The 26,788-nt window shown below is 35.9% G+C and overlaps 5 protein-coding genes and 3 long non-coding RNA genes across 18 annotated transcripts; 3 read left to right on the top strand and 5 right to left on the bottom strand.

The window, feature by feature from the left end:
- Positions 1-5,529: 5,529 nt before the first annotated feature.
- AT3G54800 (Pleckstrin homology (PH) and lipid-binding START domains-containing protein) lies at positions 5,530-9,728 on the bottom strand. 2 transcript variants are annotated; one of them, NM_001035785.2, is made up of 16 exons: positions 9,499-9,714; positions 9,268-9,424; positions 9,030-9,104; positions 8,889-8,942; positions 8,736-8,801; positions 8,441-8,654; positions 8,328-8,374; positions 8,141-8,241; positions 7,845-8,005; positions 7,695-7,766; positions 7,165-7,610; positions 6,872-7,099; positions 6,620-6,772; positions 6,292-6,531; positions 6,110-6,211; positions 5,720-6,007 (listed from the first exon to the last, which is right to left on the bottom strand). In NM_001035785.2, exons 2-16 carry the CDS (start codon positions 9,418-9,420, stop codon positions 5,918-5,920), a joined length of 2,202 nt encoding a protein of 733 aa, NP_001030862.1. In that variant the 5' UTR covers positions 9,421-9,424; positions 9,499-9,714; the 3' UTR covers positions 5,720-5,917. The 2 variants fall into 2 exon arrangements, with proteins under 2 accessions (NP_191040.2, NP_001030862.1); NM_115337.3 differs by having other exon boundaries at positions 5,530-6,007; positions 9,268-9,728.
- A 779-nt stretch (positions 9,729-10,507) lies between these two features.
- AT3G54790 (ARM repeat superfamily protein) lies at positions 10,508-14,263 on the top strand (the record flags this gene model as incomplete). Of its 3 annotated transcripts, none has more annotated exons than NM_115336.5 (5): positions 10,508-10,863; positions 11,423-11,710; positions 11,787-11,903; positions 11,985-13,808; positions 13,903-14,263. In NM_115336.5, exons 2-5 carry the CDS (start codon positions 11,435-11,437, stop codon positions 13,966-13,968), a joined length of 2,283 nt encoding a protein of 760 aa, NP_191039.2. In that variant the 5' UTR covers positions 10,508-10,863; positions 11,423-11,434. The 3 variants fall into 3 exon arrangements, with proteins under 3 accessions (NP_191039.2, NP_001078286.1, NP_001325795.1); NM_001084817.1 differs by having other exon boundaries at positions 10,672-10,863; positions 11,470-11,710; NM_001339699.1 differs by lacking the exon at positions 10,508-10,863 and having other exon boundaries at positions 11,397-11,710; positions 13,903-13,968.
- On the bottom strand, positions 10,841-11,445 carry AT3G08425. The gene has a single exon (NR_141447.1): positions 11,038-11,445. It is a non-coding gene; the product is annotated as an other RNA (long non-coding RNA).
- Positions 14,247-17,000, bottom strand: AT3G54780 (Zinc finger (C3HC4-type RING finger) family protein; the record flags this gene model as incomplete). Of its 5 annotated transcripts, none has more annotated exons than NM_001035784.2 (3): positions 16,598-16,959; positions 15,308-16,183; positions 14,254-15,178 (listed from the first exon to the last, which is right to left on the bottom strand). In NM_001035784.2, exons 1-3 carry the CDS (start codon positions 16,811-16,813, stop codon positions 14,369-14,371), a joined length of 1,902 nt encoding a protein of 633 aa, NP_001030861.1. In that variant the 5' UTR covers positions 16,814-16,959. The 5 variants fall into 5 exon arrangements, with proteins under 5 accessions (NP_191038.2, NP_001030861.1, NP_974433.2 ...); NM_202704.3 differs by having other exon boundaries at positions 15,308-16,180; positions 16,598-16,909; NM_001339697.1 differs by having other exon boundaries at positions 14,369-15,178; positions 16,598-17,000.
- A 771-nt stretch (positions 17,001-17,771) lies between these two features.
- On the bottom strand, positions 17,772-18,023 carry AT3G08420. The gene has a single exon (NR_141446.1). It is a non-coding gene; the product is annotated as an other RNA (long non-coding RNA).
- Positions 18,024-19,781: 1,758 nt separating this feature from the next.
- On the top strand, positions 19,782-22,126 carry ARP1 (RNA-binding (RRM/RBD/RNP motifs) family protein). Of its 3 annotated transcripts, none has more exons than NM_115334.4 (6): positions 19,782-20,156; positions 20,243-20,384; positions 20,642-20,765; positions 20,847-20,889; positions 20,988-21,234; positions 21,892-22,126. In NM_115334.4, exons 1-6 carry the CDS (start codon positions 19,971-19,973, stop codon positions 21,933-21,935), a joined length of 786 nt encoding a protein of 261 aa, NP_191037.1. In that variant the 5' UTR covers positions 19,782-19,970; the 3' UTR covers positions 21,936-22,126. The 3 variants fall into 3 exon arrangements, with proteins under 3 accessions (NP_191037.1, NP_001327150.1, NP_001030860.1); NM_001035783.3 differs by having other exon boundaries at positions 19,974-20,156; positions 20,243-20,351; positions 21,892-22,082; NM_001339696.1 differs by having other exon boundaries at positions 20,988-22,126.
- A 421-nt stretch (positions 22,127-22,547) lies between these two features.
- On the bottom strand, positions 22,548-23,014 carry AT3G08415. The gene is made up of 2 exons (NR_141445.1): positions 22,885-23,014; positions 22,548-22,745 (listed from the first exon to the last, which is right to left on the bottom strand). It is a non-coding gene; the product is annotated as an other RNA (long non-coding RNA).
- A 279-nt stretch (positions 23,015-23,293) lies between these two features.
- On the top strand, positions 23,294-26,774 carry AT3G54760 (dentin sialophosphoprotein-like protein). Of its 2 annotated transcripts, NM_001203165.2 has the most exons (4): positions 23,294-23,571; positions 23,752-24,724; positions 24,818-26,156; positions 26,447-26,774. In NM_001203165.2, exons 2-3 carry the CDS (start codon positions 23,761-23,763, stop codon positions 26,137-26,139), a joined length of 2,286 nt encoding a protein of 761 aa, NP_001190094.1. In that variant the 5' UTR covers positions 23,294-23,571; positions 23,752-23,760; the 3' UTR covers positions 26,140-26,156; positions 26,447-26,774. The 2 variants fall into 2 exon arrangements, with proteins under 2 accessions (NP_001190094.1, NP_191036.1); NM_115333.6 differs by having other exon boundaries at positions 23,752-26,156.
- The last annotated feature ends 14 nt before the right edge of the window (positions 26,775-26,788 follow it).

Here is a 26,788-nt window from a genome sequence, read left to right as displayed (position 1 = left end):
TTAACGCGTATAATTCTAGTCATACATGGTTTTGCTCCTACCGTATATGGGATAAGAAAAGTCAATGAGATAATGGGAAGGTGAAATGGCACGAAGGAAAATATACGACGTTTACGCGTACATGTAATTCCAATATTTTATTGATCATCTAATTTTTGTTATTTTGCTCTTTTTTTTTGCTAGTTTTCTTCCCATTGTTTTTGGCTTAAGCTCGCTCTTTAGACTACGTGTTGCAAAGTAAAAGAATAGACTTTTTCCAAATACATGTTACCATTTTTTTTTGTTAAACTACATAAAAGTCTATTACTCATAGGCTTAAGGAAACATGACTCCAGTCTGTATCTTCTTTTGTTTTACTACTATACACACAGAGAAAGAAAAGCTTCTATGTTTTTTTTAAAGTGATAGATACTAGCTTTTTTTTTTTTTAATAAATACTAGACTTCACGATTACAATAATATAGTTTCTTATAGGTGTAAAATGTAGTGTTTCTTGAACATCTAACATTACTTCATTTGTTGTATAATTACAATCCATGAAGAGCAAAATATTCCTTGTGAGTTAACCAAATAAAAAGTTCTTCATGAGTTTTTCCCCTAGGACGATGTTTTCTTGCTAAGTTGCAAAGACAAATATATATTTTATATATAAATTCTGGCCTCAAAAAAATTATAATTATATTTAACTTTAAGCAACAATTTTTTTTTTTTTTTTAATTTAACTTAGTTTTCATTAGTTAGCTAAAAAGTCAGGCAATATATAGATGAACTAAAGTAAACCATATAGTGAAGGGTTGATCATTTTCTTGTTACGATATCTTGATAATTAAGAAAGTGTAAACTGATCTAATCATTTTTTTTTTCTGTTAGATATAATCATAAGAATTTGTTTCTAAGTTTCTAGTCTTACTGAACAATGATGATACAACAAATCATAAAAATAAATGGATAAATGAACTTTGATTAGGTTACCAAAATATATATATATATATATATATAATAGTTTGTGGAGAACACTGTGCACAGTCACTAAAAATCGAAGACACAATGAATTCAAATCCAAAGAACTCCACATTCTTAGACATATCCAATGAGTTTTCCTTTGAGATTTTATCTTCTATATCACCATTTTCTTAAGCTAACTTCAACCATACTCTTAGCTTCCTTACTTCAAGTACACTCTTTTCTAAAGAAATAAAAAAAAAAAAAAAAACGATGTGATCGACCTATTTAATTTAATGCTGATTTTCTAAGGCTCTACTTTTTCACTTTCTTTCTTTTATTTTTTCTCCCTTTTTTAGTATATATTTTCAGTAACTAACTTGGACTTCACTCCATACACGATCACTTTCTTCTGAAAGAGTTCTCCCCCATTACTCTCCAAAGTCCAAATGACAAAAAAAACTATATATGTAGGTGTTATTTTCTTTTAATTTATAACAAATAAACATATAAAGTCATGTACTATATGTGTATATATACATATATACATTACATCTCGTCACTATCATGTATTATAGCAAAATAATGTATTAAGCTTTTTTATTTAATGTCATGCTTATTATGCTATGCAATTTTTTTAACCTCGGCCTATATATGGTTGGGGCCAAAAATGTTCGTATAACTTCCGGCATAAAATGAAAAGGCGTTCTCTTATGTGTGTTGTTCGATCATTAATCTTAAATTGATTAAGACATCTCAACAAATATTGATTAAAACGAGTACATTTTTGTAGGAAACCTTAGTTTCTCTAAACAAGTAAATTTTAGGTCCAATAAAAATAACTCAAGCGCATGTATGACATTGATCTAAATTGTTTACGAAACGCTATGTATGAGTTTGGTAAGACTTCTGCTTTAACCCGGAATATCTTAAATCATATAAAAATAGAAAATATTAAATCCTAATTTATTGAAGAACTAAAACCTTAACTTGATATTAGCATAATTCTACTCTTTGTATTAGAAAAAGGCTAAACTCCTCAAAAGATTTCTTTCCATGATCTCAACAAGTACGCTAAATAAAGTTGGTCCATATCACACACATATACAAATATAATAAATGAAAAAAATTAAATTGCCACCACCTCTATGGCTCTAACATCACAAGAGTAATACAAATCCGTGACACATTATTTATAGTTATAGTAATAATGTGATACAGAAATGTTGGCGGAGTAGAGGGTGCTAGTAAATTAAACATTATATGTCTTTTTTTTTGGTACGGTTGACCGTATTTGATAACGTATAATATACGAGATGCGACCGTATGCGTATCTAGTCGGTGGAGGATTAGCATGTGCACAGAGAACAGGTGAGAGAGGGCGCGGGTGACTTGCGAGCAAGTAAGAGCCCATGTTTTCCTTAGGACCCACTCTTGTCTAAAATACGTGACAAGATACGATTTTTTTTTATAAACTGTTTTACGTGTTCCTTGATTAAACAAAGAAGAAAGATTAGAAGAAGATTCAAGTTTGAAATAATAATATATCATTCATCAGCAATCACGTGGTTTTGCCTAGGGATCGGTTCTCTTCTTTCTGACAAATGAATATTTCTAACTGGAACGAATGGGAATCTAACACGTGTCCAACAATCTCCACGTTAGATCATGTGATGGTGTGGGTCCTAGTAGTGTGCGAGCTCTACTAGCTCTTGGGGAAGGAAGGAACGGACTCACTTGGGTTTACTCCATAACAACAAGTCCTAGGATCAACGGATCGATACAATAATTCATTCACTTACTACTCTATAACCATATCCACATGCACTGCTTTTTTGTTTTGGAATACACAACTTTTTTTTTATTATCTATACGATTTATATTTGTATATATTCGTTTACTTGATGTGATTTGGACTATTCATGAACCTCTGAGTTTTGTGTATAAAGCAGTTTGTCAGCAATTCTTCACATGGTATTTCAACTAAAGACACCAAATTATATATTTTTGGGTCTAAACCAAAATCATTACTATTTTTAAAAAAAGTTGTTTAGCTATAGTCCCTTCAACTTGAATTACTAACTTGAGAAGATATAAGACTCCGCCAAGCAGCGAAATTTATTGGAAAAAAGGACTATGCGTAGTACTTGTACTCTAATTTTTTAGTATGAAAATCGTACTGATAAATATAAAATTGGATTCGACCAGATTCACTGTTATATATGATTTTATTTTGTTAATTTTACATAATATGCGGATTTAAATTTTGGATGGTGGCACAACAACTACATTAACACAAACCATTAGATCATTTTACTTGCATCAAAAAATAATTATGATTAAAGAACTAATATTTGTGTTGATATTTCTGAGATTGCATCATACAATTACAACCTGTTTAGTCTTAAGAATTTTTGGACTACAAGTCAAAAAATGAGAAACAAAATTGATTTTTGACAAAAGATAAAAGTTTTAAAACGTTGAATTGAACTCTCCACATGTTATTTTCCATGTAAATCGACATCAGCCAACCGAGCTAAATAAAATTTGGCAAAATTAATAGTTCATTAGTCGGTAGTAATATTATGGGTCAGCGGAAGACAATTCACTCGATTGTTTTGAGTAAAAATATTCAATGTTCTTACTTATGAAACAAAAGAGTCACGATTGATGTATAGTTCGCGACGGTGATGGAAATTTCTCACCATTTTCTGATATAACTATTTTGACGTGATGTTAGCTACAATTTTTTGCCACATAATCACAACTAGTGATAGATTACCAGTTTACCACCTGTCATCAAATTTTCATAAATATGCCGTCATGTTCGTCGCTATAGCTATGATTTCTTGCTTTTTGAGTTGGTGGACGAATGAAAATAGATATTGATGGTGCATTGCTTATTTTTGATCTTTCATCCTAATATATGTTCTAGCTCGAGGTTTAGCTCTATCCATATATTTTGGGTATATTCGTATATGCTTTTGAGCTTTTAGGGTACATACATATGTATTATTTCTCTATATTTTCATAATTTGAAAGGTTGAGAGCACGTTTGAGAATGACACCAAACTTTTGAGAATTGCTTTTTAATAACTTCAAAACCAATATCGATGAAAAAAGAGCCTTTGAACAAACCTCGACGTGAAAAGAAAATATTAATCGGTGACAACAATAGTGTGTTGAGTCGAGTGTCGGATTTCTTAAACGGTACTTCGATGATTTATCACGTGCAAAACAGAGGAATCATGAAAACATGTGAATAAAACAAACACAAACTCTTCAGCAATGTGAATACTCGATCTGTTACCAATTTTGATGAATGTAGCCATGTAGGTAATCGATAAGCGAGTAAACAGCAAACCAAAAGTAACACAAAAACTACACTAGTACTCACCAATTTGATGAATGTGTATGGATAGAAAGTGGAAACACTCATACTCACCTTACCACATTTTAAATATTTCATATTCATTTTGTTTAATTTTAAATTATTTATTCGCCTTCATCTCTCTATTATCTAGTCTATAAGACTAAAATATATACACCACGACCGCATCCATAATCTTGAATCAGTTAAATAATATTTTATATATTTAAAAGCATGAAAATGGCAATAAGTAATTTTTAATTAGTACATACAAAAAGTTGCTAAACACAAATCAAACTTGTGAAAAAATTGACACTTGCATTGTACAATTATGTATCCACTGGCGCTATTCGACGTGAAGCTATGTCTTGGTGTTTTTCAACACATAGTTAATATGTTCACATCTTATTTATACTCTTTTTCTAAGCCTTCGTTTGATTCATTTGGAATGTGAATGCTTTGTTTTTGGGGTTACCGGACTTTTTTCTATGCAGGTGCGTAACTTATGCTGATAATTTTAAACGTTATAGGACTTGTGATTCTGAATGGGTGTTTGACTAAATGATTAAATTGATTCTATATCATGTCTAGAGTTTAATTTTATAGAGATACTACTCAGCTTCTTGACAGTTGTGGTCGCAACATTTCTGATGTCATTATAGCATAAGAAAGGTGGATTTATATGTCCTTGTTTCGAGTGAATGTGTAGATGATAGATCATCCATCTGTAACATGTTAAAAAGTTTCATTAAATATGGAATAATTCTTATCATGTTCACCAAAAGAAAAAAGAAAAAACAATTGGTATAATCACATATGCTCGCAGAATAAATATGTAATTTTGTAAGGAATTTTACTAGATGATATATAGTCAAAATATCTTATTGTAAAGAAAAAAATAGAATAACCAATAGTGTTTTTGACGTGGAAAAGAAAAAGCAAAGGAAAACTAAGGTGAAAAAAACCTAGAAAAACAAAACAGAAGAATAGTTAGAGAGATGATGTGTCGGTGCCGACAGTTGAACCGGAGAAACCTGTAACCCACTGAAAGAGACTCCTTTGCTTTCGGAGGCACGCAACGCTATTCAACCCCACAGTTTCTTATTCATTAATCACACTCACTCTATTATACTTATTTTGTAGTCCCATAAATCCAATATTAAACAGTTAATATTTAGTTGATTCAGTGGTCAAAAAAATGTATTTATATTAGGTATGGAAATGTCCAACGTTTGGAACACATCGGACCACTTATCGTCTTTGCTATTTGATTGTACAAAACCTAGTATTAAATAGGGCTTAAGGGAAAATCGGAGGAAGGGGTATTGAGTGTTTCACAAGTAACTAGTTCCTCTGTTTTTCCTTTTTGCAAAATGTTGAACGGAAGCACTCCTGTGGACTTTCATGTCTTATCAACAAGTTTATTTATTCAATCTTGGATCAGACAACACAGAGAACCAAACTACTGATCCTGACTATACATCAGTTTGAGTGTAAAAACGAGTTGACATAACAAGAATCACAGTTTAAAACACAGCTTTTACAAAGAAACAAAAATCGAAAATATCCTCTGCTCCTGCAATAGTGTTTGTTGTTAAGGATGTCTCACCTTTCTTTTACAGATTTTGAAACATCAAGATAATTGAGCCGACAAGTTCCTAGTAGCAGTTCTGGTAGTTCCTCTACTGTATTTGCCTGATTTTTGTAACAACATTGAAAATGATCATTATGTGATCCTTAAACTGAATAATAAATCTTACAATACGAAAACATTGTTCTGTTTTTTTTTTTGCTTACCTGTATCAAAAATGCCATTTCTATAACCAAATTGTTGAGATACCCAAGAACAAGATTGGTTACACCTCTTGCAACAGTTGAAGACCCAACATCAATGTCAAGCTAAGAAATAAACAAAGCTCAAAAACATTATGATGTTGTTATCATATCACAAACAAGATCAACTTTGATTAATATTTTACCTCTAAGTAGTTCTTGCCGCGGGTGTAACAAACTTCAAGTACCTGACCAACCAAGCAAGCCTTCTTTCCAACACTTTGTTTCACAATCCATGAACCTTTGGAGATATGAGGGATGAGTTTAAAGCGCGAGTTTCGATAAGCATCGTCACCATTCACAAAACTCTCTAACAAAGGATGCTCCTCCAATGGTGTTTTCAGCATATAGTACAATGCTAGACTGTACATAGCCGAACCAGGGACCTGACTCAATACATTTGCTACTTATTAGTGTCTCTTAACTATTATAAAACCATTGCTTCTTTAGATTTAAAAGCTCTCAAATTTTCACCTGTATGTTTACAATGAAGAAAAACTCGGGACTTCCTTTCGCTGCGTATTCCTGAACTAGACCACCTATTCGTCCACCAAGATCATCTTCCCGCTTATCTGAACTTATCCAGTCAGCTCCAATCATTTGCATCAATGTGCCTTTTGCTTTTACCTATCGTTTGAGAAGTACAAACATCATCACATATGTGTTGACTTTGCATTTAAGATTCAAGAAGAACACAAACATATTTATAACTAAATAATGGATTACCTTTTGTTGATTTTTTAGATAATTGTTTCCGCGAATCAAGAATGTCGATGGATCCGCGGTAGACCAACTACAAGGCAGAGTGAGACTTGGATCTTTTTGAAGAGTGGCTCCATAGAAGAAAGTGTTATTTTCCTCCAAACCCACCTCTTGTAAATCCATATAGCCTTTCTTATTAATGGCTAGATCTTGAAGTTTCTTGACAATACCAGCTGGTGTTGGAATCTTGAGCTGAAAGCACACATACCTTTCAAATTAGTTTGATCCACAAGCAAAGTGGTTAAACAGAAAATTACCTGATGTCCTTGAGAATATGGAGAGCTATCAATAAAGCTATCAAACTCAGTGGATTCGTTGGGCTCAGGAACGTCAAAAAATTCATCAGAAGCATCATTTAAGTCCATCAAACTATTGCGTGCTGAAGTAGGTTTATCCATTTCCTCAGCATGCATAGTCTCTAGATCAACCTCTTTGGCCTCTGTTTTAAGGGGCATAGTGTTGATCTTGGACAAGCAGGGTTTGGTGTCCAAAAACTCCCCTGAAACAAACTCAGTGAAGCCGTGTCCTTGTTTCGCTTTGAACATTTCGCGTAAAGCCGCAACCCTCTCAACCACACGGATGGTTATGGATCTTGCAGAAGATGGTCTCATGTATAAGTTCCAGCTTCTCCAATCAATGGCTACCATATGCTTTACTAGTGATTGTTTCCCGTTGTTCGCCGGAGTCACCACGTAACCACCACCTACATTCCGATGTCCCTAGATTAGTATCCCTTCTAACTTTTCATATGGTAAAAACCAAATTAGAGTGAGGTAAGAAACTTTACTTTTGACACAAGCGCGGACGTATCCCTTCTTTGGTGGGCAGTTCTTGTGATATACAGAGTGACAAAGTATGACTGTGACATTTTAAGGTTGAGAAGGTTATAAACCCGAAAACTCAACAAATCAAGAACATTATCAAGAATGATTCATACCATATGTTCCATCATCTTCCCTTCTCCAGTAGCGTCGCAGCAATAAGTCTCTTCGATTCATGCCCCATGGCAACCAATCACTGTATAACTGAAGATGGATTATATCTGTGTGTCCATCAAGATGCTCCACCACGTTTCCTTTGTAGAAACAGAAGTCCCATCTGCAAGAAATCCAGCAATTTTTCAATCTCTTAATAATATAAGTCATAATATGTAGACCTATATTGCCTAACTTTTAAACAAAGTAAGTGAGACTCGACCTAATAGGACAAGTTATCAAAAGTCATAGAGCTTACTCTGATCGTAAGGGACCGAGAGACATTAACGTGTTGAAAATATCCTCTGAAGTACCATCAATGACCCCAACTGCCATGATTGCTGGGTGATCATCCCAATGCTGCAAGAGGTTTCAGCAAAAGAAAATAAGTTAAAAACCAATTATGATTCACATATATTTCAATAATATGACCAAATAAGCATTACCCTTCCGCGGGAATCCCAATCTTTAGCTTCTTTGAAAAGGCGTAAACCTGAAATTCAAAAGCTCGATAAGGCCATCGGTTTCTTGAATCGCAAGGAAATTTGTATTTTCTTACCATTTTGGCATCCGAAGATTTTCCATGGAGAAGGTGCAATGACATCAGGCGCTACGTTTGTTTCGACATTCAATGATGTTGATGAGTAATTTGTCGATGAATAATTTGTCCAGTCCACAGAGTTTTTGCGACGGTTCCTCTTTGATACATCAAGCTTCACAAGTCCCTTCTCAGCATGAGATACAAAAAATTCGCAATCCGGAATCGGAAACCCCTAATGAAAACATGAGTCCCATGAAGAAAAGTCTCTAAAATCTTTCATTGTAAAGAAAATGTTAAAACTGTTAAAAAAAACCTTTTGTGAAGCATCCTGCAATGATCGGATCCATTTGGCAGCTTCTTCAGGACTACTTGCTCCCAACTGTTGAAAGTCAGAAACATAACTGATTATTAAGAGTTTAAGACAAATAGAAGTCTGAGAAGTAAAGACAAAAGCTTTGAAACAAACCTTTAGTTGATCCAAATGGTTCGAAGTGTTGTAAAGCGTGAATATGAAAAGAATCTGAAACAACACATGAAAATATAGTAATACTTAAACTTTCTGTGAAATATAGAAATTGTAGGCTTATTAGTATCTTAAAGTTGGTACCTTTCTATGGAAACTCTCTCTACCATTGTCGGTAACGCGAATACAACAATCTAGAGATGCTCTTCTCTCAGGTTCCTACACATAAAACATAATTTTTTGCTATTCAAATGGCTCATTCGTTTATATATCACAATATACTTAATACATGTTGTTTTGCATCTATACGTAATTCATAACACATGAACAAAAAAGAATCCCACAAAACAAATGAAAGTGTGAAAAAAGTCAAAAGACAAACCTCATTGTGATCAGATGGTACAGATTTAAAACTTGTAAGGTTGTTCTCGTGAAGAACGAAGTATCGTTTACGGGAAAATTGAAGGCCAAATCGGTTGTGTCGGATGGTATAAAGCCAACCTTCCATTCTTCCGTCGGTTTGAGACACTCCCATTTCTCTACAAATCCTTTTTTCTTATTTTTAAATTTATTAAACGATTCAAAGTTTCAAACAATCAGGAAATGCTTATACCACTTGAAATGTTTCTTCCCCGTAAACGAATAAATACTCGATATCACAACACGTTTTTGTTGCGAATTTGTAACTTGAAACGATTCTCTGATTCCGCCGAAGCGAAACAGAGAATCAAAAGTATGGAAAGATCAGTTACAAAGAAAAAATTATTTTTCAAATTTTTTTTTTGTTTTTCTCTCAATCAAGAGAGAAAAACAAATAATTATTTTGTCCTGTTATTTTTTCGATTGTTGTTACGTTTCGTTTTGGTTATAAATTTTTAACATTGTTGGTTAAAAATTGCTTGCTAATTGTGAAAGGTTAAATGATTGGCGCTTCTGTCTTCCGGATTTAAATTCTATAATTAGAACTTTTAAACTCTGCTATTCGTTATGTCCTTCAATATTTTTATTGTTTATACGAATTATAGAATTTAAACTCTGCTTTCCAAAGGTTCAAAAGCTAAGTTGTTAAATCGTACGGTGAATAACTGACCAATTAGTGGAATCATTACCGAGTAATCATTGTCTATTGGAGAAACAAGTAACCCCAACGAGAACAACACATTAACACAAGTTAGCATATATCTCCAAACAAGAATTTGTTGTTCTAAACTGAGAAAGACCATAGACAGATTAGATTTCAGTTCTTTACAAAACAATAACGGGCCTAGCCTATCAATTGGGCTTAACCCATCAATTTGTTTCATACGGCCTAATATTTCTTTGACTTTATTTGCCGTAGGAAAAATAGGGAAATCCCAAAAATCTGAATTCTGTATGTTGACAAAAAGAAAAAAGCAAATCTGAAATATTGATGTAGATAGAAACCCATATATATTACCCAAAACTAGAACATAACAAAGTTAATCATTGTACCTTATAATCTCCAAGGACCAATGAATCTTCTTCTCCTTTGACATAATTCCTAATCTCAAAAGTAATGATTTTTAAAATTCACAAATTTCAACCCTTAACTTATTCCTTTGTCAAGGCAACAATATGAGTAAAATTACTTAAGTGTTAATATTATATATCATCAGAAACATAAAAAGAAAGAAAAAAGAGACAGCTTTAAGATGTACCAACTCCAACATTACAGAAACAGTAGAGATATCTGCAAAAAAACCAACTTGGGGCCCCTCGCCATTACTATTTTATTATTTTTCCCTTTTTTCTGCTCTGTTTCGTTGCCTGAATTCTTGCATCAGTCTCTTTCTCTCTCTCTTCTCTCTTCTCTTTGTGTAAGCAAAGAACCAATCTTTAGATAATTTAGGAAACTCTTCATTATTCCTCTTGCAAGCTCGAATGATCGCCGCCTTGTTCCCTTGATACCTCGAATCCTTTTCTTCTTCCAGCCTCAGTATCACTTCAATCTTCTCGGGTACCTCCACCTTCTTACATTCCTTTGTTACAATCTTTTTCCAAATTCGACATTAGCTTTGTACTAAGTTAGGGTTCCTTACTTGTGGGTTTTCACTGTTCTGTCTTATTTCTTTGTTGAGATTCTTTTTCGATTTGATAGGTTTATCAGATTCAGAGTAACTCTGTTGTTTTCTCCACACTTTATTAGACTGGATAAATTAGTTTAATCAAATATAAGGGAAAAAGGAAACTAGAAAGCAGAAACATCTGTTGAGAGAATGTGCTCAAGTCAAGTCTCTGTTTAAATTTACTTCCTTTTCTTCAGTTTTCCACAAGAATTGACTGAATCTAGTCATGTCTGTCTTCTCAGACTAATAAGTCAAAAAGTCAATGCTTTTCTATGTCTGTTCTATCAGAAAACTTTGTGTTCCTTTCTTTTTTTCCATATAATACACAGAAAAGTCTGAATATTTTTACTAATCCAATTGATAACACTATCAAGGAACCAACACTCTTTTTAAAAGTCATGAAAGATTATAATGTTGATATGTGTGTGTTTTGTTTTTTGTGTTCTTCAGCTTGATAGTTAAATGGATCCTGTTCCTGTTCGATGTCTTCTTAACAGTATATCTCGGTATCTTCATCTGGTTGCGTGCCAGACTATAAGATTTAATCCTATTCAAACATGTATTGGAAATATGGTTCTCTTGTTGAAGCTCTTGAAACCGTTGCTCGATGAAGTTGTTGATTGCAAGATACCTTCTGATGACTGTTTATATAAAGGATGTGAAGACCTTGATTCTGTTGTTAACCAGGCTCGGGAGTTCTTAGAGGACTGGTCACCAAAGTTGAGCAAGTTGTTTGGTGTAAGTTGATGATATAAGCTACCATTTCAGTTTTTCTGCAGCTTTCAGCATTATTCACTACATCGTTGTTGTGCAGGTGTTTCAATGCGAGGTTTTGTTGGGAAAGGTCCAGACTTGTTCGTTGGAGATTAGTCGCATACTTCTTCAGTTATCACAGTCAAGTCCGGTTACTTCAAGCGTACAAAGTGTTGAGGTAAACTAGAATTTCTTCATTTCTTTAGCCCTCTGTGTCTTATATGCAGCCACTTGTACTAATCTCTTGGAACGGTTTCAGCGCTGCGTGCAGGAGACTGAGAGTTTTAAGCAAGAGGGGACATTAATGGAACTCATGGAGAATGCTTTACGGAATCAGAAAGATGATATTACCTCTTTGGATAACAATCATCTGGAAAGCATAATTCAAATGCTTGGATTGATATCAAACCAAGATCTCTTAAAGGAAAGCATTACTGTGGAGAAAGAGAGGATAAGATCCCAGGCCAGTAAGTCAGAAGAAGATATGGAACAAACCGAACAGTTGATAGAACTCGTCTTGTGCATCCGTGAACACATGCTTAAAACTGAGTTTCTTGAAGTGGCTAAAGGTATCTCGATACCCCCGTATTTCCGGTGTCCTTTGTCAACAGAACTCATGCTGGATCCGGTAATAGTAGCTTCAGGACAGACATTTGACAGAACATCCATTAAGAAATGGCTTGATAACGGGTTAGCTGTTTGTCCAAGGACGCGGCAGGTGCTGACTCATCAAGAACTCATTCCCAATTACACGGTTAAGGCTATGATAGCGAGTTGGTTGGAGGCAAACAGGATCAACCTTGCTACTAACTCTTGTCATCAGTATGATGGTGGTGATGCTTCATCCATGGCTAATAATATGGGTTCTCAAGACTTTAACCGCACCGAGAGTTTTCGTTTTTCTTTACGGAGCAGCAGTTTAACCTCAAGATCATCTCTTGAAACTGGAAATGGGTTTGAGAAACTGAAGATTAACGTGTCTGCCAGTTTATGCGGGGAATCTCAAAGCAAGGATCTTGAAATATTCGAGCTTTTGTCTCCGGGGCAGTCTTACACTCACAGCAGGAGTGAATCAGTTTGCAGTGTTGTCTCGTCTGTTGATTATGTACCTTCGGTGACACATGAGACAGAAAGTATACTAGGGAATCACCAAAGCTCCAGTGAGATGTCTCCCAAGAAAAACTTAGAAAGTTCAAACAATGTAAATCATGAGCATAGCGCAGCAAAGACTTATGAGTGTTCTGTACATGATTTAGATGATTCAGGAACAATGACGACTTCACATACCATAAAATTGGTAGAAGATCTTAAAAGCGGGTCTAACAAAGTGAAGACTGCTGCTGCAGCTGAAATACGTCATCTCACCATTAACAGCATTGAAAATCGTGTTCACATCGGGCGTTGTGGTGCTATTACTCCACTGCTGTCACTTTTATACTCAGAAGAAAAGCTAACTCAAGAACACGCAGTCACGGCTCTTTTGAATCTTTCCATCAGTGAACTAAACAAAGCCATGATTGTGGAAGTCGGGGCGATAGAACCGCTTGTTCATGTTTTGAACACAGGAAATGACAGAGCCAAAGAGAATTCAGCAGCATCATTGTTCAGTCTGTCTGTTCTGCAGGTCAACAGAGAACGAATAGGCCAGTCTAACGCAGCGATACAAGCTCTGGTGAATCTTCTTGGTAAAGGAACATTTAGAGGAAAGAAAGACGCCGCCTCTGCTTTGTTCAATCTATCGATTACTCATGATAACAAGGCCCGTATCGTGCAAGCTAAGGCGGTTAAGTACCTTGTGGAGCTGTTAGACCCAGATTTAGAGATGGTTGATAAAGCAGTTGCTCTTCTTGCAAATCTTTCTGCAGTTGGAGAAGGGCGTCAAGCCATCGTGAGGGAAGGTGGGATTCCATTACTTGTTGAAACTGTTGACTTAGGATCTCAGAGAGGGAAAGAGAATGCAGCTTCTGTGCTGCTTCAGTTGTGTCTGAACAGTCCCAAGTTTTGCACTCTGGTCTTGCAAGAAGGCGCCATACCTCCGCTTGTTGCCTTGTCTCAGTCTGGTACACAGAGAGCAAAAGAGAAGGTATATACTATATTCTTCTTCTGCGGTTACACGAAAACACACCAAGTTCAGTTTCTTATTGATCGAGATATCTGAATAGTACTGTTCTTTGCAGGCACAGCAACTTCTTAGCCACTTCCGAAACCAGAGAGATGCAAGGATGAAGAAAGGTAGATCATGATTCATGAAGAGATACCATTTTAACATTTCCCTCGGGAAATTATTTTGCTAGAAATTTTTATTTTTTCTTTCATTTTGCCAAGAACATTAGCTGGAGAATAGTGTCTTCTCTTCTGTCTCGGTGTCTCCTTTTGTGTTGGGTTCTTGTTATGTAATGTGTTAATGTTGCTGTGTAGTAGTTATATGTATGTGCAATTTGTGAGTTTCGAGTATATATAGGCAATGAAGTTCTAATACAAAAGATATTCCCAAACTCTAAACCCAGTATTCATTATATATCTATCTTACATTCCTCCAATTGTTTCGACTGCTTGTGGTTGTTTCTTTACAGACAAAACAAGTTTAAGCTTGCTACGTAACTACTTGTACATAAGCATTGGATTGATGTCAAAATTTGTTCTTTACCTTGGCTTTGGTTGTGAAGCAAAAGAGAGCAAGGGCTGAATGAGTCTATGATGTGATGGACTAACTAGAAACATGGCCTGTGATCGACGCAGCATCTCAGCCATTGATGGAGTCTGATAAGCCTGGACAAAGCTCGAACTGTCCCTTGAATTTCCCCTCGCTGTTGCTCTTTGCCATGAGTGTGAGCTAAGTCCAGAAAGAATATAAGCTCTTCCCGATGCCTCGTACATGTGACTACTCCTCATTCTACCTTGCATTTCCTTCAGTTCCGAGTCCAAAGCAACACAAAACCTGTCACATGATTTTGCTGCAACCGTCTCTGCCAAAACCAATCTAAAATTCTCAATGGCTTTAACGGCTGCCTCTAAATCTCCATGCTCTGCTAAAGTTCTTGCTTGGGCCATTGCCTCTGCAGCTAGGAATCTGTTTCTTTGCCTGACCACTTCGATGGGAACAACTTTTTCTTCAGCAACATATTCTGGTCTTCGAATCTGAAGCACGTGACTTTCAAGCGTTGTAATCTCCTTTGTCAAGGGATTAATGTAGAGACATCTCAGCTTTAGCAATGGTGTATGTCCATCTTCCTCAACAGGGATGTTGATAGAAACCAAGAAATCCCTCTCTTCATCAGCATAAAGATCACCAAGATCAACCAACCCTGAGTGGCCATCACCAGTTACAAGGCTAGAGTAACTCCCAGCTTTTATCGAGCTAAGTCGAACATTTGGGCTCACACCTTCAATTTCTACTCGTAGCTCCTGCACTGCAACGCTTAAAAGTCCACCAATGCACTGTGCAAGAGCATCCTGGATCACAGACTCACTTTCAATGAAAGAAAAGGTTCCACCAGAGACTTCAGAGACTGAGTGCATCACTGAAGCATCATGATCTGATCCAAAACCAAAAGAGTGAACAGAAATCTGAGGAAGCATCACCTTGTAACTTGGATCAGGATGGTTCGTAGTATATGTATCTCGCCCGTCAGACAAAAGGATAATGCTGGCAACAGAATTTCTTTCTAGCCTATCTTCCATAACCTTGGCACCTTTTCTAAGACCATCGACAATATTGGTCCCACCATTTGCAACCAGTGAGTTAACAGCTTGAAGGGCTAGCTGTCTTCCAGCATCAGACATTCGGGTTAAAGGGAAGAGACGTCGAGCTGTTGAAGAGAAAGCAATCACTGAGAGCCTATCACTGGACCCAAGATTTTGAATCACAAAACCCATTGCTCGTTTCAGAAGTGCTAGCTTAGTTCCTCCCATACTACCACTGATGTCTAGCACTGTAACTAAATCAATTGGCGCTCGGCGATACTGAGAAATCTGATCACCAGTAACTGCTTTGAGATGCACTAGTACATCAAAATTCTCACAAGACTTGGATTGTGGTACAGCTGAGACCTCTGGATACACTTTCATGTCCATCATTCGCACATAATCACGGTTCTCCTTCTTCAAGACTTCAGTTTCACCATCAAAAACAATCTGCTCTTCTAACCGTTCATCATCATCGAAAGTAGCTGGCTCGGGATGCCCTTGGGTTATAGCTCGTTGAGAAGGAGGTAAGCAGCGGAAAAGGCTAATGGCTGCATCATTATTGCACCTGTCAAAGGGGTAATAAGGAAGATCCAAACTCGGCTTCTGTATAGGGATTTCCTTCCATTTAGCTCGGCACACTGGGCAAACTTGGTTGCCATGTTTCACATTCGAAGCAATGCAATGAAAATGAAACATGTGCGAGCACTCCGCTGTGAAAATTGCATGTCCACAACCTTCTTTCATCTTGTTCAAGCATATAGAGCAAGTCTGCTGTTTAAGAAAGTAGGAAAAAAAAGAGAGAAAGATCATCAGAAGAAGACAAAGAATCTCACATGAGACCAAGTGCTATTTAAAGAAACCAACTACCACAAAAATCTAAAAGAAGAAAGAGTCCATGATCTTTGGAGACAAAGTACTATATTCTATTTTAAACAGGGCAAAGTTGATGATAAATGTTCTATAAGGAATATAAGGCTTAACTGATACAAAAATAGGACTTCCAAGTAGACACAATGCTCTTCTTCATTACAACTAACTACACACAATAGCTCGAAAGCAGAGCAAACGACTTATCCAAGACAAACTCATGAACCACAAAGAACAGGTCAGTATTTCAGGAACCAAAAGTAGCAATCTTTCTTGGAATTAAAGAGATTTGAGAATATGGGTCATGATGAAACAAACCTTTGACGATTTGCTGCTACTTCTGGACAACCTTCGACGGTAAGAAGAAGGTGTTGGAGTCATGGGCCAGTTAAGAGGAGAGAGCAAAGCAGCATCTGATAATGTCTCAGCGGAATTCAAAGCCAATGATGGTGGTTCCTCCTCGAGGGTTCTGGGGAGATAGTTGCAGAGATTCAAACTCAAAGCTAGCTTCATCTTCTTCCATTTGCTCACCATTTTAGTAAGTAACAGTGGACTCAAAGGAAATGTAAACCAAAAATGAGAACTTTCAGAGAGGAGTTTGAAGAATCCAAGAGGGAAATGAGTATTGGTGGAGATTATTATGAGGATCAATGGAAGTGTTGTTTGGTGGTGCGTGTTCATAATGAGTGTGTGAGAGATTCTTGACTTTTTGAGACTATCGATTATTTTGACTTTTGTTCTTTATGGGTCTTGTAAAAAGGATTAGTTAAAATAATTAAAGTGAAAACGAAAGGTAAAACCCCAATTACAAAAGTTAATGCGTCTGCTTTATGCCATTATTGTGAACACTAATCAATGCTAGAAAAATAAAATAATTAGAGTTGATTATGATAGTCCACCTCGAAAATTATGGGTATCCGATTTTTTGAAATTTCTATGGAAATGTAAACTTTATTGTTAAACAATAATGATACTATTTGCTTTTTAAGTTCTTTTTTTTGGTAAAATTTTGCTTTTGAATTTTATCTGTTTTTAATACACTAGTAGTATTTTGGAGTATTTCTATAAATAGTTATAAGGGAAATATTGTCTACAGTAAAATAAAAATGGTATTAATTAACAATGACTTTCGAGTTTTCTTCTGCAAAATCATAGTTTGGTGAAGAAAAGTTGGGAAGGGAAGTAAATGATGAAAAGGAATGATGAGCTCTGCTAGTTATGAGAAAGTGGCATCATGAGTCCAAATTAATGGATTACATTTTATATTTTCTTGGAGAAAAAAATTGATATGTAAACTTTGATTTCTACATTGAGATGATGATATGCACGGTGCACTTTATCACCTTCTTCCGGCATATGTCATAACCCTCAGAAGTTTAAAATTTAAAAAGTCAATCTTCTTTCCTTTCCTTTTATTTTCTTTCTTTCTTAAAGATGATCTTTTGTTTGTTTCGTTGATGGCATGCTATTTGAGTATTTTTCTTTACAATTTGTTACTTCTACGCTATTATCATTTGTATACTGTGTTCAATCAATCTTGTAAACTAAGCAAAACAAAACAAAGAATGGTCAAATATTGGCTCGAAAGTGATAAGACAAGCATCGGCCGTTGGGGAGTTTTTCAAAGTGTTTGAGTTTTTACTTTTTAGGAATGTCGGAAAATGCCATGCAACTAGACAAAGTCTTGGAAGACGTAACCGAAGGGCTCGACGAGCTCGAACGGTCAAACTTTGTCATTAGCAACATCTTCCCAACATTATTCTCGATAATCTCGGATGGCTTCTATATTTTGACGTGTTCTTCAATTTTCAACCCTCTATTCGGGTATATTTGTGTTATTATATTATGTACACATTAATACTAGATTCGATATATCGTTTTATACATCCATTTCATTATTAAGAAAGTTCTAAATATGTGTTAAAAAAAAAGTTCTAAATATTTTAACACACAAAAAAGGATTTTAACAAAAATTGTTTTTTAATCATACTCTTAACTTATACGTACGTTTCTAAAAATTTTATTTTCAAAATGTAATTAGTTAAAATAATCAAATACAGTATATATCAGCTTTTATAATTATTGGTACAAAATTAAAGTAAACAACACTGTGTGACGTACAATTTGATCTATCATGTGATGGAGACATCTTTTGTGTGTGTTATGTTATGTTTATGTGTACAATGTAAACGGCAATGAATATTGAATGTTATCATGAAGCCTGCATTATTATCCAACTTGGAAAAATCAAGAGTCAAGACACAAACTAAAGGCAATCAAAAGAAAGGAAAAGAGAGGAAAAAGTTTGTTACTTTCTTAAATCTTTTTGACATTATTAAGCTTATCTTATACTAAATTAATGATATTTACTAATTTGTATTGAAGTTTACAATTTATCAATTATAACTAATAACTATTGTATTGAAAATCTAAAAAATCAATCTTTTTGAAACAATTTTTTTTTCTAAACAATCAAACAAAAAGGAACAGATGGAGTACCTTTTTCCCCAAATCTTTTTGACATCAACTTTATGGATAATAGCATTCAAAATGTTCATTTTGGTCAGTTATTTTTAAAAATGTTTTATTAGTTTATGAAACATAAGTTTCTATCAACAATGGGTATTTCCGTATTTTTGCATGAACTAGTTAAATTATCTTTTGATCATGCATCATGGAAAAGAAGAAGCTTTTAGCTAATCTTTTATCTTTATGAAGGTGGAGGATAGGATTCCTTTAGGCCTTTATAGTGTCGCTAAATTTCTTAAACTTTTTGGGTCTAAGTCAACTTCAAAAGCTCCATATAATTTTTTTTTATTTCTTTCTCTCTCTTTTTTTTTTTTATCCCGTTCTTTAAATTTAATACGCTCTGTGAATTTGCGAAACATAGTTGACGTAAACAAGTGAATCTATCTTTTTTTAGTGTTGCTGTTAGGCCCAAACTTGGCCCAGCCTAAGCTCTTTACTAAATCAGACCCCAGGTTCAACAACAACTGTCCAACTCCATACGTTTCTTTTGTTCGTTTGCTATTTACACTCCAGACATTTGTTTTATCTGGTTTGACAATTTAATTTACCAAAATTGGAGCTAGGTTAAAGAATAACTGAAATTTATCTAAATTTTAGTTTATACAGTATTTGGTGTTGTTGGGTCCTAAAGCAAAAATACAGTTTTGGGGATCAATTATAAACATATGTATAAAACAGTAAAAAAAAATTTCAAAATTTGGGTTAAGATCTCATGAAGTCATTAATCAAGCTGATCTCATTACTGCTCCACAAAACATTTTTCTAAGAAAATGAAGTCCATGTAGTTGTAATAGATTTTGACGTCTAAAGCACCAATTGGCTCGGCTAGGACTGTAGGACAAGTCAATCAACAACATTGCTGAAACCCATGCATGGGCCATGACAGTGCAAAAAAAATTGTGGTGATGTTATTATAAGTTTTTCATTTGCGGGATTGGTAGTCGCGATCGTATCAAGAGAAAATGCATAAGAGAAATGAATAGAGACATATTGAAGGGTGTAGTGATCACGTTAAGACTTACCTGTCCACCAATCTGTCACTCTTTATTTTACACAACTTCTTTATTATTATTCTCTCTCACTTTTTATATATAATTCAATTCGCTCTCCTTCTCTCTCTATCTCTGCCCTTTCTTTCTCTCTCACACACAAACACGATCCAATGACGACGAGCAACAACGTGAACGGATGTTTCGGAGACACGAAGCTGACCAAAGTGTTCGTAGGAGGATTGGCTTGGGATACTCACAAAGAAGCAATGTATGATCATTTCATCAAGTATGGGGACATCTTGGAGGCAGTCATTATCTCCGACAAACTCACTCGCCGTTCCAAAGGATATGGCTTTGTATGTTCCTTCCTCTCTCGTTTCTTTTCTTTCACTTTTGTTTCTTTGTTCCTTTCTCATTTTGTTTTAAAATATGTTTTTGATAGGTGACTTTCAAAGATGCGAAAGCTGCCACGAGAGCTTGCGAAGACTCTACTCCGATCATCAATGGCCGCCGTGCCAACTGCAATCTCGCCTCCCTCGGTGGCCGTCTTCGTAAATCCCCTACCATGACCTCTCCTCAACAAGGTCCATCTTCATTTTATTTTATCTAATAAAAAAGCTATATATATACACATTATTGGCCATAATGTCCTATAAAAAAGCTAATTATGTTTTCACTTACAATTTGGAAAAAACACTTTGCCATAGATAGGAGACAATGTAAGGATTAAACCTTGATATGAATGGAATCGAAAGACCACTTTGCCATTATTCAACCTTTTTAGAATCAATTTTCAAAACCAATATTAACATTATCATCAATGATGTTTTGACATGTGAAGGACCAAAAAATGGGAACAGGGCCACGCCACCACATGTTGGAAATCATTCTCAGTGGTACTACCCGTCCGGATTCACAAACCAGCAACATCAACAACAAAATCATCAAGCCGTTCCTTTCTATGGGTAAATTATTGTCTAAGGTTTAATCTTCTTGAATATGTACGTATGATAATTTGATTAGTCCCGTCTTGATATTGAATTAAGGTACCCTTCCGCCTACGTTGCCCCGAACATGACCTTCAATCAAGTAAGTCTCATGAATTCTAATTCATTAAAAAATAATCGATATTCTTCTATGATTTTCCACTTAATTATGAATTTCTTATGTGGTTGTTTAATGAACAGAAAGTTGGATATGTCGGAGGAACCTATATGAACGGATACTATGCACAAATGCAACCACAACCGCAATCGCAGCCACAACCGCAATATTACCACCATCACATGTATGGTGGAGGACGAGTTATGGTTGGGGCAGCAAGTCCAATGGTGCCTTTCTACACTGTCTATCCTTATCATCAATCTCAAGCCATCGGGTTTCCACAACCTTCATTTTCGAAACCTCTTTCTTTTTCCACTCCTCCTATATCAGGTATTTGTCATTCTATTTCTAAACCTTATAACGGAAGCTAGTCACTAAAAAGATATCGAAAATTACATATCTGGATAATTAAGTACTATAGCAATAATCATTTGAGAAAAAAAATATACATATCAGAATCAACATTTGGTTTCACATACGTACTTAGTTAATATAAATTTGCTGCTTTTTTTTTTTTCTTTTTTTATCTCTCTTTACGACGACTACAATTTACAAATTAGTAATATTATACATTCACGTAACGTGTCTTCTTCACATATAGTGTTGTTCTTTAATCTTAACCATCTAGCTTCTGTCTATCCATCATTTTTTTGTTTACTCTATATATATGCACCAAATAAAACTGATGAGACATACGCACACATGCATACACAAGTTGATCACGTTATTAAGTTGATGTCAGTCATGGCCTCATGTGCCCATGATGTAATTATCACATGGATCCACCCTCAGCTAGCTAGGCCCTGCTTTGGCACGTGATCCCTCGCTGTAGCACGTGTGTCTGTAATAATTTAGTTGGATCTTGGTGCTTATAGGTTAATAAAAAACGGAAAGGTCTCTTACATGCAAGATGTTGTGATCTTCGTGTGTCGGAAAATCTATTAAACTGATTTTATAAAGATTTGCGTTTTTGACTCTGTTGAATAGGCACAGTTGGAGGAGAGAGCATACAGAAGAAGGCCATACATTGATAGGCTAGAAGCTGTTAATCAAACGATTGACTCAGCCCAAAATTATTCATTTTATCCATCTCACTAAGCTTTATTTTTTTCTAGAGACTTGTATTTGTAATAATTTAATTTCGTTACATTTAATAATTTATTCATTGAAGCTAAGCTGACAAGTTTTTTTTTTATATAAAATCGCTTTATAATGAAGTGTTCTACTTAAATACGAAGGACATGATGAGATACACCAATCTCTTCGGTTAGCCTAGCAATAACGTGAAACCAAACTCGAGTCATAGGACATGAATGTATGTGCTTCTTTCTTGCCGGTGACAGTGGTGGATACAAACGAATCCTCCATAGATAGTTTGGATTCGGCCCAACAAACTCGTGCAATCATCATATTAACATCTAAGAAAAGAGTAGCTATGATTGTAAAACGAAAGAAAGTTATAAGTATTTAGGATAGTTAATTATATATCAACATATAAAGTTAATTATAATTATAGCCATTTTATGTATTAATTAGTTTTTAATATAATGAAAAGAGTTCTTTTAGCACATTTTAACTCGACGTGAACAAATACGAAATAAAAAGGTTCTTTTAGATATCTTTGAAAGTTTTGATCTTAAAAAGTGAAAACAACAAGCTATTGGGTTAAAAGTGAAAAATTCAGGGATCATAAGTTGGTTTTCTCTTCGAGTATTGCGTTTTCTTCTTCACCACACTGGTCTCTGATGAGGTGAAGCCGGTAGATGAGGGAGAGCATGTGCTGAGAGTCAGTGAGACAGTTGTTGACTTAGTTGAGGTTGAAACGAATGGTGAGACAGCCAACTCTGGAGTTGAGAGTGAACATAGTGAAAGTCATGAAAGTGCAGGAGAATAGGAGAGTGTAGTATCTGGTGGGAATGAGGTGACTGATGAGAAGGAAAACTGTGAAGTTGAAGATAACGGTGGTGATTTTGATGCTAACCAAAATGTTCAAACTGAAAAGTCCCGGTAAAGTTCAGTGGATGGTGTCATGGTGAAATGGTTTCTGTTGTAGAAATTGAAGCATACCTTCTATCCCAAACCAGAAAAAGTCACAAAGACATAGATGAGTCTTTTTCATCACGTTAATCTAGCAACGACACTAACATAAACCACGAATCTACGTATCATGGTTTATATTAGTAAACTGATCTTAAGCTAATTTTAGATGCATCATGTTTGGATTTTTGGCATGAACAAAAATATTTGGAAAAACAAAAAATATCCAAAAGGAAAAGAAGAACAAAAAAATGTCCATATATGTATTGAATTATTTTAATTTAGAAAAAATCGGAAGTTTACCTCAAAAAAGAGCCACGTGGATAAATCAAGACGGTCGATTAAATGGATCATAGGGATGCAATATATCATAAAACCAACCCTCCCCGAAAATCGTGAACAGGCAAAAGAGTTATTCGGTAGCTCTCCTCTCCGAATCTAAAAGTTTTCCGAAGAACTTAAAACAAATATGACTGATACGCTCGAGCTCGACTGACGAATTCGGCGTAGTGTTCACTTTTCTTCTTCTTTCTTGGAAACCCACACTCGTCTGAGTCGTCTCTGTTACTGACACCCATTAAAGCCCTAGCCTTTGGTTTCTTTTCTCCAAATCTTGCAAGATCTCTTGAGGTAATTTCGCCAATTTCATTATTCTCGTTGTTAATTTCACTTACTGTATCACTGAAATCTGGAATCTTTCATGCTTTTTGTGAATACCCTTTGCTCTGATTTCTGTTTCTTGTTTAAAGTTTTCGACTTTTTTTTTTATAATAATTACGGACGTCTTGAGTAATTTTGAGCTGGAATCAGATAATTCACATGGAGGAACCGAGAGAGGAAAGTGAGGCTGTTCGTGATTGCAGTGAGCCCATGGAGGAAGCTGGTAAGGGATCAGGTTTATCTTCTAAAACTGAAACCCTAGTTGATGAGGATGCCAATACGGACTTAGGCGTTTCTGATAAGAACCCGAATGATGGAGGTTTAGCTACTGTTGATGTTGATGATGATGATGATGTTAAAAGGACTGATGCTGTCACTGAGATTGAGTGTGAAGGAGATACTGGAACTGTTGAGGTGAAGTTGAATGATGAAACGGCTAAGTCTGAAGTTAAGAGTAAAAGTGGTGCTACTCATGAAACTGCAGGAGAAGAGGAGACTGAAAATTCTGTTGCGAATGAAGCTACTGATGAGAAGGCAACATGTGAAGTTGAAGATAACGGTGGTGTTTGTGATGCAGAACAAGATGTTGAAACTGAAAATTTCCAGCTAAATCCAGTCCATGGTGAGACGCTTTCTGTTGCAGAAGATAAAGCTGACCAAGAGAAGGAGACAACAAAGAAAATCGAGAAGGATATTAACGAAATGGAAGTTGATAGCAAACAGGAAGATGAAGAGAATGAGACCGAAGATGCTAAGCATTCAGAATCTGCACAGGTTCCAGAGGAGTCTACCAAATTGAGCAAAGAGGAAACAGACGAAGAAAATCAGAAAGAGGAAAACGGAGTTGCCATGGAAATTGATGGTGTGGCAGGGGAACATGTGGAAAAGGTTGTTAAAGTAGGCAGTGGTTCGGATAATGCTTGCAATGAATCTGCTGGTGCAAGTATGGTTCAAACACAAGATGTTCCAATAGCTGAAGCTGACAACAATGAATCCAATGTAGTAAAGAAAATGGAAATTGATGAACGCAAAGATAATGCTGATATGACAAGTGATCTTACGGGAACAATTGAATCTGCTGATTCAGCAATCCCAAATAGTCCCACTGAAGATGCTGCTCCAGGTGAAGTTGAACCGTTGGATCATAATGCTCTTTTTGATCCAACTTCTGATATTACCAACTTTATTGATTTCAGTGGTGTATCATCTTGGTCAGGAAATATACAAGACCTTAAAACCGAAACCGGGAATGTATCTTTGAAAGAGGATAAGAAAGTTACTGACATGGCAGAGGACGTTGTCACAGCAGATATAGAAACTGAATCGAATGAAGCCCGTGTTGGTGTTGGGGCAGAATCTCCAGCTGCTGCAACTGATTGTTCAAAAGAGACTTCTGATGCAACTTTGGGATCTGAAGAAAACCAACAAGATAAGGATCATCAATGCCTCGACAAGAAAACAGCAGATGTACAAGATACAATGATAGAGGAAGATGACATTACTCATGAAGCTCCAAGTTTCGACCCAAACCAAAAGGAAAATGCAGAAATGGAAGAAAATCACAACAATTTTGTTTATGCTGATGATGAAGCTGGTTCTGATGTTAAGACCAATGGTGTGAAACGAAAGGCTGATGTCCTGAGTGAGGATTCACCAGGAGAAGGTAGGAAGACTGTTTCATTCGCCAAGGTGTCTTTTGCCGAAAGGCCGTCCTTTAAAATTGGTGCATGCATAGCCAGGGCTGCAAGTCAGATGGCAGGATCTCCTTCAGTTTTGAAGGGTAGTAACTTTGGTGATGAAACTCTTTCTGTTGAGAGTTTTGTATCCCAGCTTCATTGCGCAGCCACAGACCCTGTTAAAGAGAACGTTGTATCTGACATTGCTACTGGCTTTTTCTTGGATTTCCGAAACTCATCAGCATCGCAGCAAGTTACCACGGAAAAGGTAAGCAAGAAAAGAGGTAGACCATCCAATTCTAATGTAGCAGGAACTGAAGCATTTGAGTTTGAGGAAATGGGCGACACATACTGGACTGACAGAGTGATCCATAATGGTGGTGAAGGGCAAACACCGGCTACTGAAAAGGGAAATTATCAAGTCGTGCCGGTTGAGTTGAAACCTGCTCAGGTTCAAAGGACTCGGCGACCATACAGAAGACGACAGTCTCAGATCAGTATTCCTCATTCAGCCACTAAGAAACCGGCAGACATTGATGAGAATGCACCAGCTGAGATTATAATGAACTTTTTTGAAACTGATACAATACCTCCTGAGAAGAGTCTGAGTAAAATGTTCAGACATTTTGGCCCTATACAGGAGTTGCGGACTGAAGTTGACAGGGAGAAAAACCGGGCTAGGGTAGTTTTTAGGAAGGGTGCTGATGCGGAGGTTGCTTACAATAGCGCAGGAAGGTTCAACATATTTGGGACGAAGGTTGTGAAGTACGAGCTCAGCCGTAATGTTACTGAAACATTCAAAGTTCAGCCTTATGTTGTGTCTTTAGCTGAGGAGGATGCAGCGGTATGTCCTTCCTCTTAGATGGAGTTTTGGTTCAGGTAAATCTGCTTCATTGCCTCTTCTCTGTTTTAATATCTTTTGTACTGCTTCTGATATTTACTGGTGTGAAAGCTGATGTGTTGTTTCCTTTGGATGCATAGTTGTTCCTTTGTTTTTCTTATGGTATTAATAGCAAAGATGTTTTAGTACCCCCTGGTAGATTCAATCTAGGAAGTAAAGACCCATTAACACATAGATGACGACTAAAATTGATGAAGCCATGTCTTTGCTTTTGTTGTGTTTGTAAACTGAGTTTGATTTAAACAGAATTGTTGATCTTGTGGTTCAGGTGAAAAGAAACGGCAGGCATCAAGAGAAGTAAACAAAGAAGTGGCTCAATGGATTGGAGGAGGCTCTTGCTTGTGTGTTTTATTACCTTTTAGGCAGAGAGATCATTTAGGATTGTGTAATATGAAAAGACATGTATTTTTCTAGAGACAAGAGTTGTTGGTTATGTATAATTTGTCTGTCGAGGCTACTAGAGACAGGTTAATCTTCTTCTTCTTTCTTTTTTTGGTCGCAAAACATTTGATTTGTTGTTATTAAACCAAGTTATATTAGGAGCCTGTTTGTTGGTTGAAGTGATTTTGATCATTATTATATTTGGTGCTTGCTGGTTCAGCTTGGTTAT

The sequence above is a fragment of the Arabidopsis thaliana genome, chromosome 3, assembly GCF_000001735.4.
Source record: "Arabidopsis thaliana chromosome 3, partial sequence".
Classification (NCBI taxonomy): Eukaryota; Viridiplantae; Streptophyta; class Magnoliopsida; order Brassicales; family Brassicaceae; genus Arabidopsis; species Arabidopsis thaliana.
Note: the sequence above shows the minus strand (reverse complement) of the source record. Positions and strands in the feature narration are given on the sequence as shown.